This window comes from Xenopus laevis, chromosome 5S (assembly GCF_017654675.1).
Source record: "Xenopus laevis strain J_2021 chromosome 5S, Xenopus_laevis_v10.1, whole genome shotgun sequence".
Classification (NCBI taxonomy): domain Eukaryota; kingdom Metazoa; phylum Chordata; class Amphibia; order Anura; family Pipidae; genus Xenopus; species Xenopus laevis.
The window spans coordinates 33,552,171-33,569,442 of NC_054380.1; the positions used below are offsets into that span (position 1 = coordinate 33,552,171).

The 17,272-nt window shown below is 36.6% G+C and overlaps 1 protein-coding gene across 2 annotated transcripts in view; it reads right to left on the minus strand.

Moving 5' to 3' along the window:
* rmdn2.S (regulator of microtubule dynamics 2 S homeolog) overlaps positions 1–17,272 on the minus strand; it is a 58,793-nt gene that overhangs the window by 11,482 nt on the left and 30,039 nt on the right. For both annotated transcript variants that reach the window (XM_018264505.2, NM_001094547.1), the window contains 3 exon segments: positions 10,068–10,143; positions 7,841–7,918; positions 4,411–4,509 (listed from right to left, as the gene is read on the minus strand). In XM_018264505.2, the coding sequence (XP_018119994.1) occupies positions 4,411–4,509; positions 7,841–7,918; positions 10,068–10,143 (253 nt within the window).

A 17,272-nucleotide genomic window follows, 5' to 3' on the forward strand; every position in this document is an offset into this window, starting at 1 on the left:
ATCCACTTCTCTCTGCCTCATTAAAATCCACAGGTGGAAAAAAGCTTTTCATATGCTTCATGTGCCCTAGCCCTTGAGGAAACATTTGCAACTTAGCAGGCTTACGGAATGTCTGATGTTGTGCGGTAATCAATTCCACAATGCTCTATGCTCTAGTGAAGCTCTGTACATGTGTGTGTAAGGCTAGGGCCACACATAGCTGAAATATGGTTGCTAATTTCAGCCCCTACTGTGTACACTAGCCGCCTCTCCTGAATCACTGAATCGGCTCCTATGTAAAAAGACATCAGTGGACTTAGGCTCAAAATGCAGAAAATTGCGGTTCTTCACCAAAGTCTATAGAGTCTATTCACACAGGAGTCGTTTCAACAATTCTGGATAAGAAAATGAAAGGCCCACGGTAGGGGATGAAATCAGCCATCATAATTCAGATAGCTGATTTCAGTCCTGTGCGGCCCTAGCCTAAGGCGGTAAATTTAAGGTTATTGGAGAAAGTACCTGGAGATAAGGTTTGAAACATAAGTTTGGGCTTTGTGAAAAAGAGCTTAGTTTATAAGGGTCAATAATTCAAATTTGATATTAAAAGGAAGAGAGAAGGGAAGCTACAACCTCCTGCTTGATTGAGGAGAGTTCCGACAGTGTCATAATTAGCTCTGATCTGTCTACTGCAGGCAGAATAATGAAAGCAAATATTACTATCTCCTCTGGGTTACTGCACTGGAGCAAATCCAGTCATTGTATTAAACAAGACCAGCTTAGTTTGAAGGATTTTAAAAATGTTTAGTTTGAGAATTATTAAAGAGCAACTATAAGCCCAATTGGTCAGTTTATGATAGCACAGATCATTATGACTGGACAGAGATTCACAGCTGATTCATCTTCACTTAAATGGAAAATTTATCCCACCCCCCTTTTTTTTTACACAAGTTTAATCAAGATCTTATAAATATATAACCAAAACTTCTAAAATAAATATACAGTGTAATGCAACCCATCCATCACCTTGTCCCATTGTAAAATGCTGGATTGTGGGACTTGAAGTCCTTCTGCTTTCCAAAGAATCTGTGTACCATCCATTATGAAAAACACTTTATAATAGGTAAGGGACAAGGTAAGAGAGGGATACATTACATTGTCAGCCTAGGGTGTGGGGATTTGGTCCCAGCGAGCCCAGATAGTCTTCATGGTTTAGGATTTGTGCGAACAGATCTCATTATAAGGTCATTTGTATACAGAAATATTGATCATCCAAAAGGGTTCACAAACTTCCAAGCACCACTGCAGGTACAGCATATGCAACATACTTAAGCTGGCCATAGACTCAAAGATCCGCTCGTTTGGCGACATCGCCAAATGAGCGGATCTTTCCCCGATATGCCACTAACGGCATGGCTATATCGGGGGTAATTCGAACGTTCGGTCGTATGGCCGAACGATCGAATTACGATACGCCAAAGGGATCCGATGGGTCAGTCGGTTAAAAATCAAACCTTCCCGAACGATATCGTGGCCAGATATCGATCGGGAAGACCCGTCAGAAGCCCCCATACACGGGCAGATAAGCTGTCAAATTGGTCTAAACGACCGATATCGGCAGCTTTATCTGCCCGTGTATGGCCACCTTTAGGGGCAGATTTATCAATGTGTGAATTTAGAACTCACTCATTCACTCCTCAAATGGCGAACTCCATTGATAAATAGGATTGTAAAAATCCCACAGGAATGAATATGGGCGAGTTTATTGCTGTGAGTTCTATTCTCACATTTTGATAAATCTTCCCCTTGGCAAATAGATTTTGAATTACCATACTAAATGTATTTACAAATTGAATGAAACTAGATTTTACTGTGGGTAAGAACTCAAGGCAAAGCTTTGACTGTAAGAATAGGGACAAAAATCTGTATTTATGTGAATGCATTTGTTGAGCTAAAAGGCATTGTATAGCTAGGGATGCCTCTGTATTAGTTATTGCTCAGACAAGAAGGAGCTTATATCTTTTGTGTTTTTGTTTGTGCTGTTTTCTGATCACTGGCACCCTGACTGACAAGGTGGTGAGACCTGTTTGCACCACATAACAACGGCCCTCGGCCTTGAGAACCGTTTGCTAAGTGCTGTTTCTCATGCTGAAACTGAGCTACTTTAATCCCCACAATATCATTGCGTAGATTATTTCTGTCAATTCCTTCAACTTTTGGTACAGTAATAACTATTTATATAATAATTTTGCACCCCTTACGACTAACTCCTGGAGTCACAGAACTTGCAGCTGTGCTATTTTAGGGGTAAATTTATCAAAGAGTGAAGTTCCGCCACTAGAGTGAAATTCCACAGCTCGCAATTCATTTCTACGGGATTTTGAAAGGCGCATTTATCAATGGGTGAAGTGAAAGTTCACCCTTTGATAAATACGCCTATAGAAAACCCATAGAAATGAATGGAGAGTGGCGGAATTTCACTCTAGTGGTGGAACTTCACTATTAACTTCACTCTATGATAAATATACCCCATTGATTGATGTGGTACAAAAGCTCAGTGCTGTGGTCACAAGGCAGCTTCATATTAAAGCTTGTTTAGGCTTAGGTTTAGTTTTTTTTTTATCAAAATCTGATTTTTTCTGATTTTTTAAAATAAAAAAAGTCAGACTAGAATCCACTACTTGGCCTTATTTATTAAAGGAAAAACTATACCCCCAAAATGAACACTTAAGCAACAGATAGTTCATATCATATTAAGTGGCATATTAAAGAATCTTACCAAACTGGAATATATATTTAAGTAAATCTTGCCCTTTTACATCTCTTGCCTTGAGCCACCATTTCGTGATGGTCTGTGTGCTGTCTCAGAGATCACCTGACCAGAAATACTTCAACTCTAACTGTAACAGGAAGAAGTGAGGAAGCAAAAGACACAACTCTGTCTGTTAATTGGCTCATGTGACCTTACATGTATGGTTTGTTGGTTTGTATGTGTGCACAGTGAATCCTACGATCCCAGGGGGCGGCCCTTATTTTTTAAAATGGCAATTTTCTATTTATGATTACCCAATGGCACATACTACTAGAAAAGTATATTATTATGAAAATGGTTTATTTATATGAAGCAGGATTTTACATATGAGCTGTTTTATGCAATACCTTTTTATAGAGATCTACATTGTTTGGGGGGTATAGTTTTCCTTTAATAAAAAAGCACAATTTAATTGGATCTGGAAAAAACTCAATAAAACTGAGTGAAAACCCAAATTGTACCATTTTTTCTGATTTTTCCCCAATCGCTCGATTTTCTTCAGGCTTTTTCCTGAAAAGTCTGAAGTTTTCGGATTTTTGCCCGAAAAAGATGAATTATCGGGCTAATTCCAGCTCAGCCCACAGAAACTTCCAAACAGGATAGGGACCTCTCCCATTGACTTCTATACAACCTAGGCAGGTCTGAGATGGCAGATTTTCAGATTTTGACTTTTTGCATCCTCAGGGTATAATAAATTTTGAAAAATTTTCGTTTTTTTTCCACACTAAAAAGATTTCATAGTAAAAAAAACTTGAAGTTTCCGAGTTTTTGCCATTCGGACTGTAATAAATAGCAAAGTGCAAAAAAATATGGCAATTTGGCATCAGTATTTTGCACCAAACTCATATTGTGGTCCACTGTATAACTATATTGCCGTCAAAAACTGAAAAGAGGCAAAAACTTAAATCTCCAGTTGGGGCAGTATCACCATGTTTTCGATGCTTTCATGAATAATACAAATTTCCTGGTTGGGGCTCCCACATTTCCAAGTGGGGGCTCCCATCAGTCTTCCTCTGGTGCAAAACATTAAACAAACAAACACATAAACACAGCTTAAATTAATATTCACAGTTTTTGGCTATTTTAACTGTTAACGTTGTGCATGCAATGGATATTTGTACTATATAATACAACATTTTAATAGAGGGGGGATACTCACCAATTGGAGATTGGAATGCTTGTCAATATTTGGACAGTCTCTGACATTTATACTATACTTGGAATGAACACTGAGCCAGATCAATAATACATTTCAATTAATGTGCAATTTATACAACAATAACAATTATGCACTGGTCCTGCTTTTTTAGGTGCAAAATGGCATATTAGGTTAATCAATCTTTAAATATAATTTATAATAATCTGCTTTTATGACCAATTAATTTATGGTTTATGAAGATTATGTTTATGAATTCTGCTTTTCTCAGTTAATACAAAGCTTGAATTTGGATGTTACATAGCTTCATTACAAATCTTTGTACCTGCAAACATGCTGTTTACCCATACATACATGCATACATCTTACAATTGTATTTTTTTAGTATGATAAAGGTATGTATTTTTAAACAATGTCACTGAAGAAGATAACGTTTAAAAAACACTAGTGAAATGTATATATTTGCCTTGAGGAAATTCTGCAAAGCCTCTTGTATGGTTGCAGTTGGAGGATTCCCAAAAAGTGTGGCAGCAACTTTCCTCTCAATCCAAGATAGCTGAGAAACCTGCAGGGCATAGAAATGGATATATATAATAATAATAATATCTACAATTAAAATAACTTTAACAATACTAGTATGGGACCTGTTATCAAGAATGCTTTAGACCTGGGGTTTTCTGGATAATGGCTCTTTCTGTAATTTGGATCTTCATGACTCAAGTCTACTAGAAAATCATGTAAACATTAAATAAATTAAATTAGTTTTCTTACAATAAGGATTAATTATATCTTAGTTTGGAACAAGTACAAGGCACTGTTTTATTATTACAGAGAAAAAGGAAATCATTTATTAAAATTTGGATAATTTGGATAAAACAGAGTCTATGGGAGATGGCCATTCTATAATTCAGAGCTTTCTGGATAACTGATCCTGTGCCTGTAATAATATTTTTAAATTTTCTTTAAATGTTATTGTATCTTCCTCTTTGCCTGTAACATACTGACAAAACTTTGCTAAGATCATCCATGTTAGGAGCGCATTGTCAGAAATTTTTTTAGAAATAACCAGAAATGGCATCAGTATTAAAATATTTTTTATAAAACACTAATGTATTTTGCAGTGCTGTACAATAGGCAGAGTCACCTACACCTACTAGCCTATTGGTAAATATAGACTATTTTATTAAAATTTGATGATTGTGCTGAAAGTGGCTTTCTGAGATACTGTGAACTGAATCATTTTCATATTGTTACATAAAGCAATTTCTGTTTAGCTATACCTTGGAACATTAGCGGTATAGTGTCCACAACCTATACATAGAACATTTCAGTAAGGTAAAAGTCTATTTTGAAAAGTATGGAAACAAAGCTTTAACCTCTAATAATTAAAGAGCTAATATATGCACCCTAAAACCACTGCACAGGAAATGCCATTTAAACACTAAATAAAAAATAAGCAACAACTAAATAAATATTAGAGTCTAATTATTAGGTGATGGACTTTAGAGGCTAATTTAGCAAATAGAAAAAAAACAATCTATGAGAAAAAAAATCACTTCATACTGCAGAACAGTAGGACAGTGTGTGCAAATGACTTTTTATTACTCTGGTGATTCACTTTTCAGTAGGAAAACCATCCAATTGAAGAGCTGTGTGAGTCAAGTTAAGGTGTCAGGGAGTTATCCAGGCTGATAATTTTCCTTTTAGTATTAAATATAGATATATATTTTTAGTACCTAACCTTAAGTATGTTTTGCAGTTGGAAATTTCATTAGTCAGAGACAGTAACAACCTGTTTTATGAGCAGATAACTACGTACAATATTGTACAAGTCGTCTCCTTGTTTTGAAATATTGCAATGCTTTAAACACATTTAGAAAATACCCAAGAATTAGGTTGGTTTAATAAGGGTTCAAATAAGGAAGGAGACCCCCTACATAAATGCTAGATAGACAGAGAAAGTGGAAGAGAGAAAGATCTTTGGTAAGGGGAAAAAAGATATGTAAGACCTCAAAATTTTAGGTCTCAACAAGACAGGTTTAAAAATGTAATCTGCCGATGAACCATGTTGTTCAGTGCACTGAGCATCAGCCTCTTCACTTTCTTCTGTTTTGACAATTTTCGCTATCGCTACAAATAGAATAAGTGGAAGGTTATCAAATAAACATTATTTCCAGGTTGGCCTTAGGGATACAATATGGGATTGCCCAGTGGGCATCTTAAGGCAGTTGGCACTCTGATACTAGTAATTATGAAAACACTGCTTTCTATTTACTAGTTTGGGAAATGCCTCAGCACTGATGGGCTTATAAGTGGTGGAAAAAGTATTTTGGATGAAACTTACAATAAATTTGATAGAAATGTTGTTGTAGTTTATAACTAGGGTGTAATGGCTACACATGACATACATGTACTTAATAAAATGGCTGACTAACATGAATTGCTATGATTTCACAGATTCGTATATAGTAAGGGACATAATGAAACAGCATTGTGTCATTACAGTGGCCTGTTTATGGGGTACATACTGTAGATATCAGAGTTTAAGATTTAAGCCATAAGTGGTTATCAAAGAACAAAGATTATAGAACACAACACTAGTTACAGAATTGCTGTGTTGTAGAAGAAGCTCAAGGTTAAAGGCCATTCTGTTATTAGAATGTAGAATGTTTGCACAGAACAAGGAATACATCTGTTGTCTCATGTCACAAGTATAGTGCAAGGCCAAGCAAGACATATAGTTTCAGAAACTACAGCATAGATACCATTCTGGACACTGTCCTTACACAGTAGTTACACCTTATTTGGCTATTGTACTGAGACTGTGAGCCTGTCCCTAAGATGGAAATAGTGACACAGTTATGCTAAAACAAGAATGATGATTGGATGCCACTGGATCAGCCCCATGGAAGTAGAAATGGTTAAATAGTCATCTGTTGTATTGCTTATTGTTCCCCAACGTCCTCACGAGCTTTCAGGGCGTGTGAGCTATTATTTAATACTCTGCATTGTAATACTCTGTATTAATGTATTCCTCAAATAAAGCTGTCTGGTTAATTTCCTGAGAGAATCTGTTTGGTTCAAGTCAGGCCCAGGGGGAACTTCGGGGCCAGGCTCGATTTGAGTAAGTATTTATTTAAATCCAAGAGGGACTTACTCATCGTGGCTGAGAATCTTATATCCCTGGAGGACTATAGGAGCATAAATCCGACACGTACGGTTGGACAGACAAAGTCATTGATGACAATAGCAAATTGTACGGGCTGAGTAACAATAGCAGGGCAGGGTGCAACGTTTTTGCACTTTGCACCCTGCCAGCCACAGATGTAGGAGCGCAATGACCTACACTTTCTAGATGAATACTGTATTGCCATCATTCAGGACCGGCCCAGACTTGTGAGAATGCCACAAAGGTCCAGGCCTGGGGCAGCTTACTGCCTAGATGCATCTGGTGCTGGTGCTTACTGCCTAGATGCAATTGGTGCTGGGACCAGGCAAGAAATCTGATAGCTCCATAAATCTCCTGTGCACAAAATTCTCAGTGCTCTGGACTCAAACAATGAAACATGTGCACACAAAGTAGGGGTGAAAACAGTGACGGGGTAGTTTGTCCTAGGGGTGCCTGCAATCAAAAAATGCTTGCTTGAGTATTTCTGAATGGAGGTTTAGCCTGCTATCTGAAGATGTGTTTCAGGCATAGTGTTTCCTTGGATTACTATGTGGTGTAATTTCATAAAGAAATAGTAAATCCATTGTAATCTGTTTTGTAGATATTTTGGAAATCCCATTGTGAATGCAACAATTAGCAAATTTACCCTAGCAAACAGGAAGTGGAATGTAAGGATGTCTAAAAATTACTTAAAAATCAAAATATTAAAAAAATATTAAGAACTTACTGCATAGCACCATCTGCCTAATAAGTAATACTGTAGAGGGTCCTTTGGATCTAGTTCTATTGCTTTATCCAGATGCTCCTGAAATGAGAACAATATGAGAACAATGAAGCTTGCACTCCACAAAAGTTTAATCATTGAAAGGGGTTTTCCCCTCATAGACATCCTATTAAGGCCTTAAACCACAGAAAAGAGCAGGGTTAGTTATGGGGAAAATAATGAAAACCACAGTAGGTTAAAGAGAAAATATACCTGCCCTTTTTTAAACAGAATTACAGGGCAAGTCATTATAGCCCATCGCTATGCTCCTTTGACTAGTTTCCCACCTCCTTTGTTTAACAGTGTAATGCAAACCCTCGCTTGTCTTGCTCCAATGTAAAGTAACAGATTCTGAGACTTGGGGGTTATTTATTAAAGTCTGAATGTCAAAAGCTTGAAAATTTTGATTATGAGGCTGCAAAAAGTCAGAATCCGAACATCTGGCATCTCAGACCTGCTGAGGTTTTATATAAGTCAATGGGGAGGTCCCTATTTTATTTGGAAGTTTCTGTGGTCTGCGATGGATTGAGCTTGAAAATTCAAATATTTTGGGCTTTTCTGGCAAAAATCAAAAAATTCTGAATTTTAAGGAAAAAGCCTTAAAAAAATTTTTTTCCCTGATCCGATTCAATCGTGTTTTCTTTATTAATAAGTAAGGTTACATCGTGGATTCTAGTTTGGTCAGAGTTTTTTAAATTAAAAAAAAATCTGATAAATTCGAATTTCGATATATTACCCCCTTGAAGCCCCTGGAATTGCTATCAGGCAAAGAATTAGGGCTAAGCAGAAGAGGCACGTACTTACGGCACAATGAAGTGGGGGGCGCCAAGCACTTACCTTTCCTCGTGTACCCTGGTCCAGACCCGTGTTCCCCCGCCGGAACTTTTCTCTGGCACGCTTGTATGTGATCCTCCGGGCCAGGCCAAGCTGACAAGGTGCCCTAGGCGCCCGGTCAGCTACCCCCCCCTTGTAAGCGCGCATATGCTCACGACAGCGCACCGGCGAGAGTGCGCATCTGCCATAGAGATTAAGGGAAGGGCAGGGTTGTGACGGAGGGAGGGGAGTGACAAGGGGAGGGAGAAGAGTGACGAGTGGAGGGAGGATAGGAGCAGGGGAGGGAACGACCCGGACTAGGGGTAGGCAGAAAACCTTTGAACAGGTACCTGCCCATAATATGATTTTGACTTTAGTATACAGGATTGGACTTGGCTGGTAGGACATTGGGAAAAAACCTGGGGCCCTCGCTGAACCAGGCCTGTTGCTCTCACCCCAAATTGTGGCTGCAAGAGGTAATGAACAAAAGCAGTATGTGGCAGGGGGAGGGAATGTTATGTTTGTAGGTGCTAGAGCTCATGACCAGGGTGGTGGACCCATGGATACCCCAGTCCAACACTGTTGGTATACTAAGGCAACCTTTAATTCTTCTCGATGTTCTCTATGGTTGCTAGGCAGCGCTGACCACAACAGCTAGACAATATTTTACATTTCAGGCTAGACAGAGGCATACATTTAAGGAAAATATATACAGTTCATAAAAAAATCCCAAATGGCATGGCTGATTTATGAATCATATTCTCCGATGACTTTTATTTTAATCTCTCCAACACGAAAACTGGATATAGTCATGGCAGAATGGCAAAATTTACCATTTCTTTTTTATTCTTTGTAAAAAAAAAAACAAAAAAAAACCCAATTACATTTCCACCCAGCAGAAACAAAAATACATTGAGACACCGTATATGATTTTAAATCCAGTCTTTTTAAGTCATTCAGACAAATGATAATTTTTTTCTTTGCACCATTTAATTTCTTTTCATTTGTAATACTGTATAGATCCACAGATTCTGCTAGGGCAAATGTGTTATTTTATTCTCTCATTGGAATAAAAAAATAGTTTGAATAAAAGAATAAAAAACGAGGTTTAATTGGATTAGACCTATCATTTTCTTTACATTTCTTTACAAATCTTTTTTGATTTAGGAGTTTGTATTTTTATTGCAGATGGTTTGCCATCAGTTCTCCTGTGTTTAGCCATCAATTCTCTTTGGTCTAAACAAACTTCTTTGTGTTCTTCTACATGCAAAAATACATATGCAAAATAGCATGCAAGAAAGGAGGCACTCACAGAAATTTTCAGTCACAAACATGATGGTGTGTGCAAATTTGTTCTATTTGTCCTTTAAAAACATACCTTAAAGAGATAGCCATTTTTAATTTTATCCTGTACACTTTCGTACTCAGACAAGTAGCCACACATTATTGCAAACCTGGAAAAAAAAAAGCACAACATATTTAGTTAAAAGTTAAAAATAAAGCTGATTACCATTGTCAAACAAAAGCTGTAATAAAGAATACCTAGAAAAAATATATAACAAAAGTGTTAAAGGGGTTGCTCACATTTCAAACACTTTTTCAGTTCAGTTGTTTTCAGATTGTTCACCAGAAGTATAGACTTTTTTTCAATTGCTTTCCATCTTTCATTTTTTACCGTTTAACGTTTAGGGGCTGATTTATCAAAGGTAAAATGTTAGAGTTTTTTTTTTACCTAGAATGAACTCAAATGAGCTTGAAACTCGAAAAGTATCTTATTCAAGAAAAAACTTGTATGTCTAAAAATCAAATGAATATTCCCAACCCGAAAACTTCGAATCGAATTTGACTAAACTCGAATAGATTTTTTTCTCCAAACTTCAAATGGGTCACTGGACCTCTGCAATTGACTTCTACATAAACTCATGAGGTTTTAGGTGGCGAATAGTCGAATTCGAGTTGTTCCCAGGGTCCAGGTATGATATCATAATTCAAATTCGAGTTTGGATTATTCCCAACTCGAATTGGTGAATTTTGACCAAAAAGCTTAAAATTTTAATTTGAATTTACAAATTACCTCTTAATAAATCTGCCCTATAATCTTTGTGTCTCTGGTGTTTAGTCTGGCAGCTCAACGATCCTGGTGCAAATTTTGAACTGTTACAACTTCCTACATTTAGTTGATACATTTCTCAGCAGCATCGTTGGAATATTAGCAACTATTGTATCAATTCTAACAGCTGCCTTTAATGAAACTCAGGGATTCTGCTCAGCAGAGTGAAATAAATTAGTAAGACAAAACAGAGGCGCCAAAAGGATAAAATTAGCTAAAAACACTTAAAAACCCAATGGGTAATTCAGAGGAGGTAGTAGTGGACTTACCTCCTCCAAGCAGACACCAACGAAAGTGGTAATTTTCAGTAATAGTTTATTCACAAAACAGTATTGCAACGCGTTTTGCAGGCATTTCCTGCTTCATCAGGCAATGTGGAACGGGAGCAAAAACAACAGTGTCTTTGTATAAACACACAAGGCGCCTCTGGGGCAGATTTATCAAGGGTCAAATTTCGAAATGTAAAAAACTTTGAAATTCGACCATCGAATTGCATTACTTCGATATTCGAGGCAAAGGTTTTTTTAATCTAATTTGACCATATTCGGTCAAAGTAAAATCGTTCGATGAAATTCTTCGAACGATTTAATCAATCGAACGATTTTACTTTGACTTAGCCAAATTTTCTAGATTTATCATACTCTGGCCCTTTAAGAACTCAAATTCGACTATTCGACACCTTAAACCTGCTGAATTGCTATGTAAAGAGATACTGACACCATAAAATATTGTTTTTATATGCTATTTATAATTTTGCCATAAATGTATTTGCCTGATGCTTTTTCATTACCTTTCTTAACCCCATGCTCCTCTACGAGGGACTTGCCATATTTGTGCAGCAGTAATTCATTAGCAATTAGAAACTCTTACAGACAGGTTAAGAAGAGACAGTCAGGTTAGCAAAACAGTCAGGTTTAGGAACTTCAAGTAACAATTACTGACAAGGGAGAACTATCAGCGAAAAACAATCATGACCTATAGGTAACTTTTAATGCAGATTAATATTTTGGAAAGAAAATTTTTAGTGTCAGTTTCACTTTAAGTCAATGGGAGACGTCCAGGGATCAATTTGGAGTTGTTTGCTGCCTTCTTGACATTCAACATTTTTTCGGAGAAAAAACTCGAATCGAGTTTCTTAAATTCGAATCGAATTCAATTTGAATTCGATTCCAGTTTTCGGGTTGATTTAAGTCATCCGAGTTTTACAAATTCATATAAATTTTTACTAAATTTCGATTGGTCGAACTTATGGGAGTTTATGGGAGTTTTTAAAAACTCACGTGAATTCAAATTTATCGACCTTTGATAAATCTGCCCATTAATGTGTTGGTACTGCATAAATGCCACCTGCACAGTATTGAGATATAATAGCACAGCCTACACATTAATAATGTAGATGTTATTGCCCCTATTAGTTATTTGCCACTCCTGCTCCGGCCATTGGTGTCTGCCTCTACATGTAGATTGTGTTCCCATGCCAACCTACAATATGTCTCTCATACAATGCTCTCAATGAAAGCTTTCAGACAAGGACTTTACTTATTGTGAACAAGGCTAAGCAATTCTTTTGTAATACCAAACCCTCAGATAGTCTGAACTTTCCCCACTACCTTGAAATAAATCACTTAAACGAAAGCCTGTTGTAAACACAACTTCATAAAGAAGAGCTCTCCCCTCTCCTTGTAAAATTCATTTTGTGACTTGGGAACGGAAATCCGCATAGGAAGCCCCCTATTGCTTGGTCAGTGAAAGGCAATCTAACAGTCCTTTATAATGTAAACTTTGTGGTTGGACTTGCGTGAGTCTTGGCTACATTGTCAGACAACGTGGGGAAGGATACAGACTGTGATCAAAGAGCGGTGAGAAGAATCTGGCTAATCCTGCCGGTGCTCCTGTCGGCTGTAACAGTGGCGTGCGAGGGCTGTTCAGGAGGAGGAGGAGGTGTAGCAGCTTGTAGGGTCAATAGAGTTCCTTCATTAAAGAACCAGTTCTTCCAAGTTGTCTCAAAAAACAATACAGAACAAAGCCTGTATTTCCTTTTCACAGGGTTTCAAGATGCACACAGGCTGTTACTGTATCCCTAGATCTTTCAGTGATATGTGAAGCTCACTGGTAATGAAGGTATGGTATTTTCCACTGTGCATTTAAGGAGATGTAAAGCCCCAAATAATACTTGACTAATAAAAAGAAATTGAAATTCTGACCAACTTTCGATTGTATAGGTATAGAATCCAGAAACCCATTATCGAGAAAGCTCTGAATTACAGACTATAGACTCCATTATAATCAAATAATCCAATTTTTTACAAATGGTTTCCTTTTTCTCTGTAATAATAAAGCAGTACCTTGTACTTGATCCCAACTAAATTATAATTAATCCTTATTGGAAACAAAACCAGCCTATTGGGTTTATGGGGAGGCACATTTATCAGAGGTCGAATTTTGAATTCATGTGAGTTTTTAAAGACTCCAGTAAACATAAATTTGAAATTCGATCAATCGAAATTTATTAGTAAAATCTAATTTTTAAAACTCGGATGAATGGAATCGGCACAAAAACTTGAATTGAATTTAAAAACACAGGAAGGTTGCAAACAACTCCAAATTGATCCCTGGACTTCTCCCATTGACTTAAACAGGTTTTAGGAGGTGAATATTCAAATTTGAGTTCTTAAAGGGCCAGAGTAGGATAAATTAAATTTTTTTTAAAAAAACTTTACTCAAATTTGAATAACTCCTAGTCGAATTTTACAGTTTTGACCATAAAGAAATTTGAAAAATCAGATTTTCGATTCGACCCTTGATAAATCTGCCCCTACATGTTTACATGATTTTCTATTAGACCTAAGGTATGAAGATTCAAATTACGGAAAGATCCGTTATCCACAAAAAAACGGGTCGCGATCATTATAGATAACAGGTCCCATATCTGTACATTAAACATTTTCAATGGTTTCATATTTATTTATAATAAATGCCCAGGTGGTTCTGACTTTTGAAACAATATAGCAAAAGCCAACTGATTAACAGAACAATAAAGATACATGCAAGCCTGCCGACTGGTACATTGTTTCAGCGTAGATTGAACTGCAGTGCAGAAAGAGACAGAAATATACTGCCTTCAATTGCAAATGCTGCACTGACAAATAACATAAAAACCACTGAACACGTTTAATGAATGTATATTGGAATCTTGCTTCAAATTAGAATTATCTTCTTTCTTTTGGCCAAATTTGCTCCTGCATTTAACCACTGATTGGTACTTGATGGCTCAAAGCAGACAAACACAAACTGACAAACAAACGTGTATGTGCACTGTTAAAGGAAAGTGATTTCCCAGTGAGAATTTTAGCAAATCTGCCCCTAAATGTTTAAACTATAACGTAAGGCCCATGCACATGGAAACACCACAATAATAAAATCCAGTAAATACAACATTATACCAAATAGCATAGACTAAAAAATATTCATGTAGATTAAGAAAAAGAGACAAATTAGATTTGTACTTATCTCTTTTTTGTGTAGGGCTTTTTAAAGGAAACATACATGTCATGTATATCTACTTATAGTTGAGGGTTTTCTTTCCATTTTATTAACTACTAGGATTTGGTCTGTCAAATTTTAGAACTTTTTGCAAGACAGAAATAATCCTTGATACTCAGCTAAATTCAATACAATTGTGAGGTTAAAGCACTGGACAATGGAAGGTGACACTTTTTTGATAATCAGGTTTGCCATTTGCCAACATATTCTTGACCCATGTGATACAGGACAGAAAAGCAGCCGAATGAATTCTGAGGTGTTCAGAGACACACTGTCTGCTCAAATCCAGCTAAATGCAGTCACATTGATTGGGAGGCATTTCATAATGACCTAAAACATACAGCCAAAGCAACCAAGGAGTTTATTAAAGCAAAGAAGTGGAATATTCTTGAAGTCAGTCACCTGATCTGCATCAATTGAGCTGCATTTCACTTGTTAAAGACTAAACTTCAGACAGAAAGGCCCACAAACAAACAGCAACTGAAAGCCGCTGCAGTAAAGGCCTGGCAGAGCATTAAAAAGGAGGAAACCCAGAATCTGGTGATGTCCATGAGTTCAAGACTTCAGGCTGTCATTGCCAGCAAAGGGTTTTCAACCATTAGAAATGAACAATGTATTTTCAGTTTTTTAATTTGTCTAATTACTTTTGAGACCCTGAAATGAAGTGATTGTGTTAAAAAAAATCTGTAAATCTGTTTTTTTATAGGGTGGGAAAAAAGTAAACTATGTCCAAATTATACTTTTTTCCTAAAAAGCAAGGAACTCTCTTGTGAGCGATCTGTGATTTCAGCATCTAATAAAAGTGAATAATCTGCATCACAACAATATGCATGAATGTGTGATGCTTTATTGTAAAGATTTAACCTGGCCAGAAAGTGTGGTGGTTGTTTCACTGTCAAGCCTATCTTGAAGATGAAATAGTTTCCTTTTGATTTTTTTTTTATTCTGCAAGAGCTAATCATATAAACTCAACATACCATAACTAAACGGATTGCTACTAAAAAAGAAAACAATGAAAAGTGCACAGGATTATCCAGCATCTTGTAGGGTTTGTTTCTCTTTGCGTGACAAGGAGATAAAATAGGACTAGTTAAAACTGAATAAGTCCATGGGGTTAGGGTAATTACAATGTGTGGTCTGAAAGGATTGTCATGTATTCTCCCTACATAAATGCACTGGCCATTTTAACAAGAATAGACATTCCTAAGGAAGTTTAGGGACATAAATTAAATAACTGGGATAGTAAAAAAATCCTTATCTGTCCCTTATCTGCCACCAGCTTTGGGTCTTGTGATTAGTTTAACTGGCACTTGATGAGAATATGTACAGCCAGAACCTCAAGTTAGCCCTATACGTGTAGTGAAACGTATCTTCTTAAAGAAGAACAAAGCCAAAAAACCAACAAGGCTAGAAATGCTATACAGGTATGGGGTCAGTTATCCAGAAAGCTACAAATTACAAGAAGAACATCTCCCATAGACTAAAATTCAAGCAAATAATTCTAATTCTAAGTGATTTCCTTTTTCTCTGTAAAACTTTGTATTTGATGGTAATTAAGCTACATGAATCCATATTGACAGCAAAACTTCAACTTGAAGTGTGGTCATCTAAATTACAGAAAAAAATCCTTTCTGGAAAACCACAGACGCTGAGCATACTGGAAAACAGGTTATATACCTGTATTTTATATAGTTAACTAACTGTACTAGCCCAGCTTCAGTAGCCCTATAACTAATAATATTGGGTGTGCTTTAGTGACACATAGGGGCAGATTCTGACATTCTACAGAATCTCCAAATGGCTATAAATGTATATTGCTATAAAATGACAGAATCCAACCTTATATTCAAAAGCTTTTTCACTTCAGTTGGTTTCAGATAGTTTACCAGAAATAAAGACTTCTTTCCAATTACTTTGTATTTTCTATTTGTGACCGATTTTCAAATATTGAAGTGTAAAGTTTCATTTTTCACTTTCTAAAGCAGCTCGGGGGGTCATCGACTCTATAAATGTTCTAAATTGATACATTAAGTTAATAAATTTGTTATCGTTGGCCCTGCTGAGCAGAATCCCCGAGTTTCATTATAGACGGCTGATAGAATTGATTCAATAGTTGCTAATATTCCACAGATGTATCAGTTAAATGTAGCAAATTATAACAGTTGTTACAATTAAATGTAACAGTTCAGAATCTGCACCTGGATTACTAAACTGCCAGAACATTAAGGGACAGGAACATACAATTTTAGACTTCAATTTTGGAAAATTGGTAGAGAATTGACGGTAATTGAAAAATGTTTTTTTCTGGTAAACAACCTGAAAACAACTAAACTGAAAAAAAGCTTCTGGAAGATGAACAACCCCTTTAATGAAATGTGTTCTTTCACTTCTTGTCCTTTAATATGATGTGCTTGATAAAGGATCCTACGTGTCTCAAAAAGGTTTGAATTTAATGCAGAATGTTCTCTCTTTTTTCTCTCAGTTACTATCTAGGTATGCCCAATAAATATATGAAACTCAAGACTAACTTTCCAAAAAGCACTGTATTCAGTGCCATTGACTCTTTCTTTGTAAACTATTTTGCTGTTAAGTTTATTTTTTATATATGCTTTCGTTAAATCTGCAGTGAAGCATGACAGCATAGTTTATGGGCCAGGGGCCTCCTTCCTCTTGTGTGGCACTTAACATTTGTAACTGTTCGGATTTGTTATTAATTGCCCTCTGTGTTCCCTTACTTTCTGTATTAAAGAGGATGACATTTCACTGTTGTATTTGATTGGATCATGGGGTCCATTTTTGGGTCTAGACCCAAAGGTTTGGAACTGCTGCTCCACAACAAGATGTGCATCTCATTTCAATTACAGATTTTTGTATTCTGAATCTGTCACTGATTTCAAAGGGATCATGGTGACCCCACTCCTAACAGCACA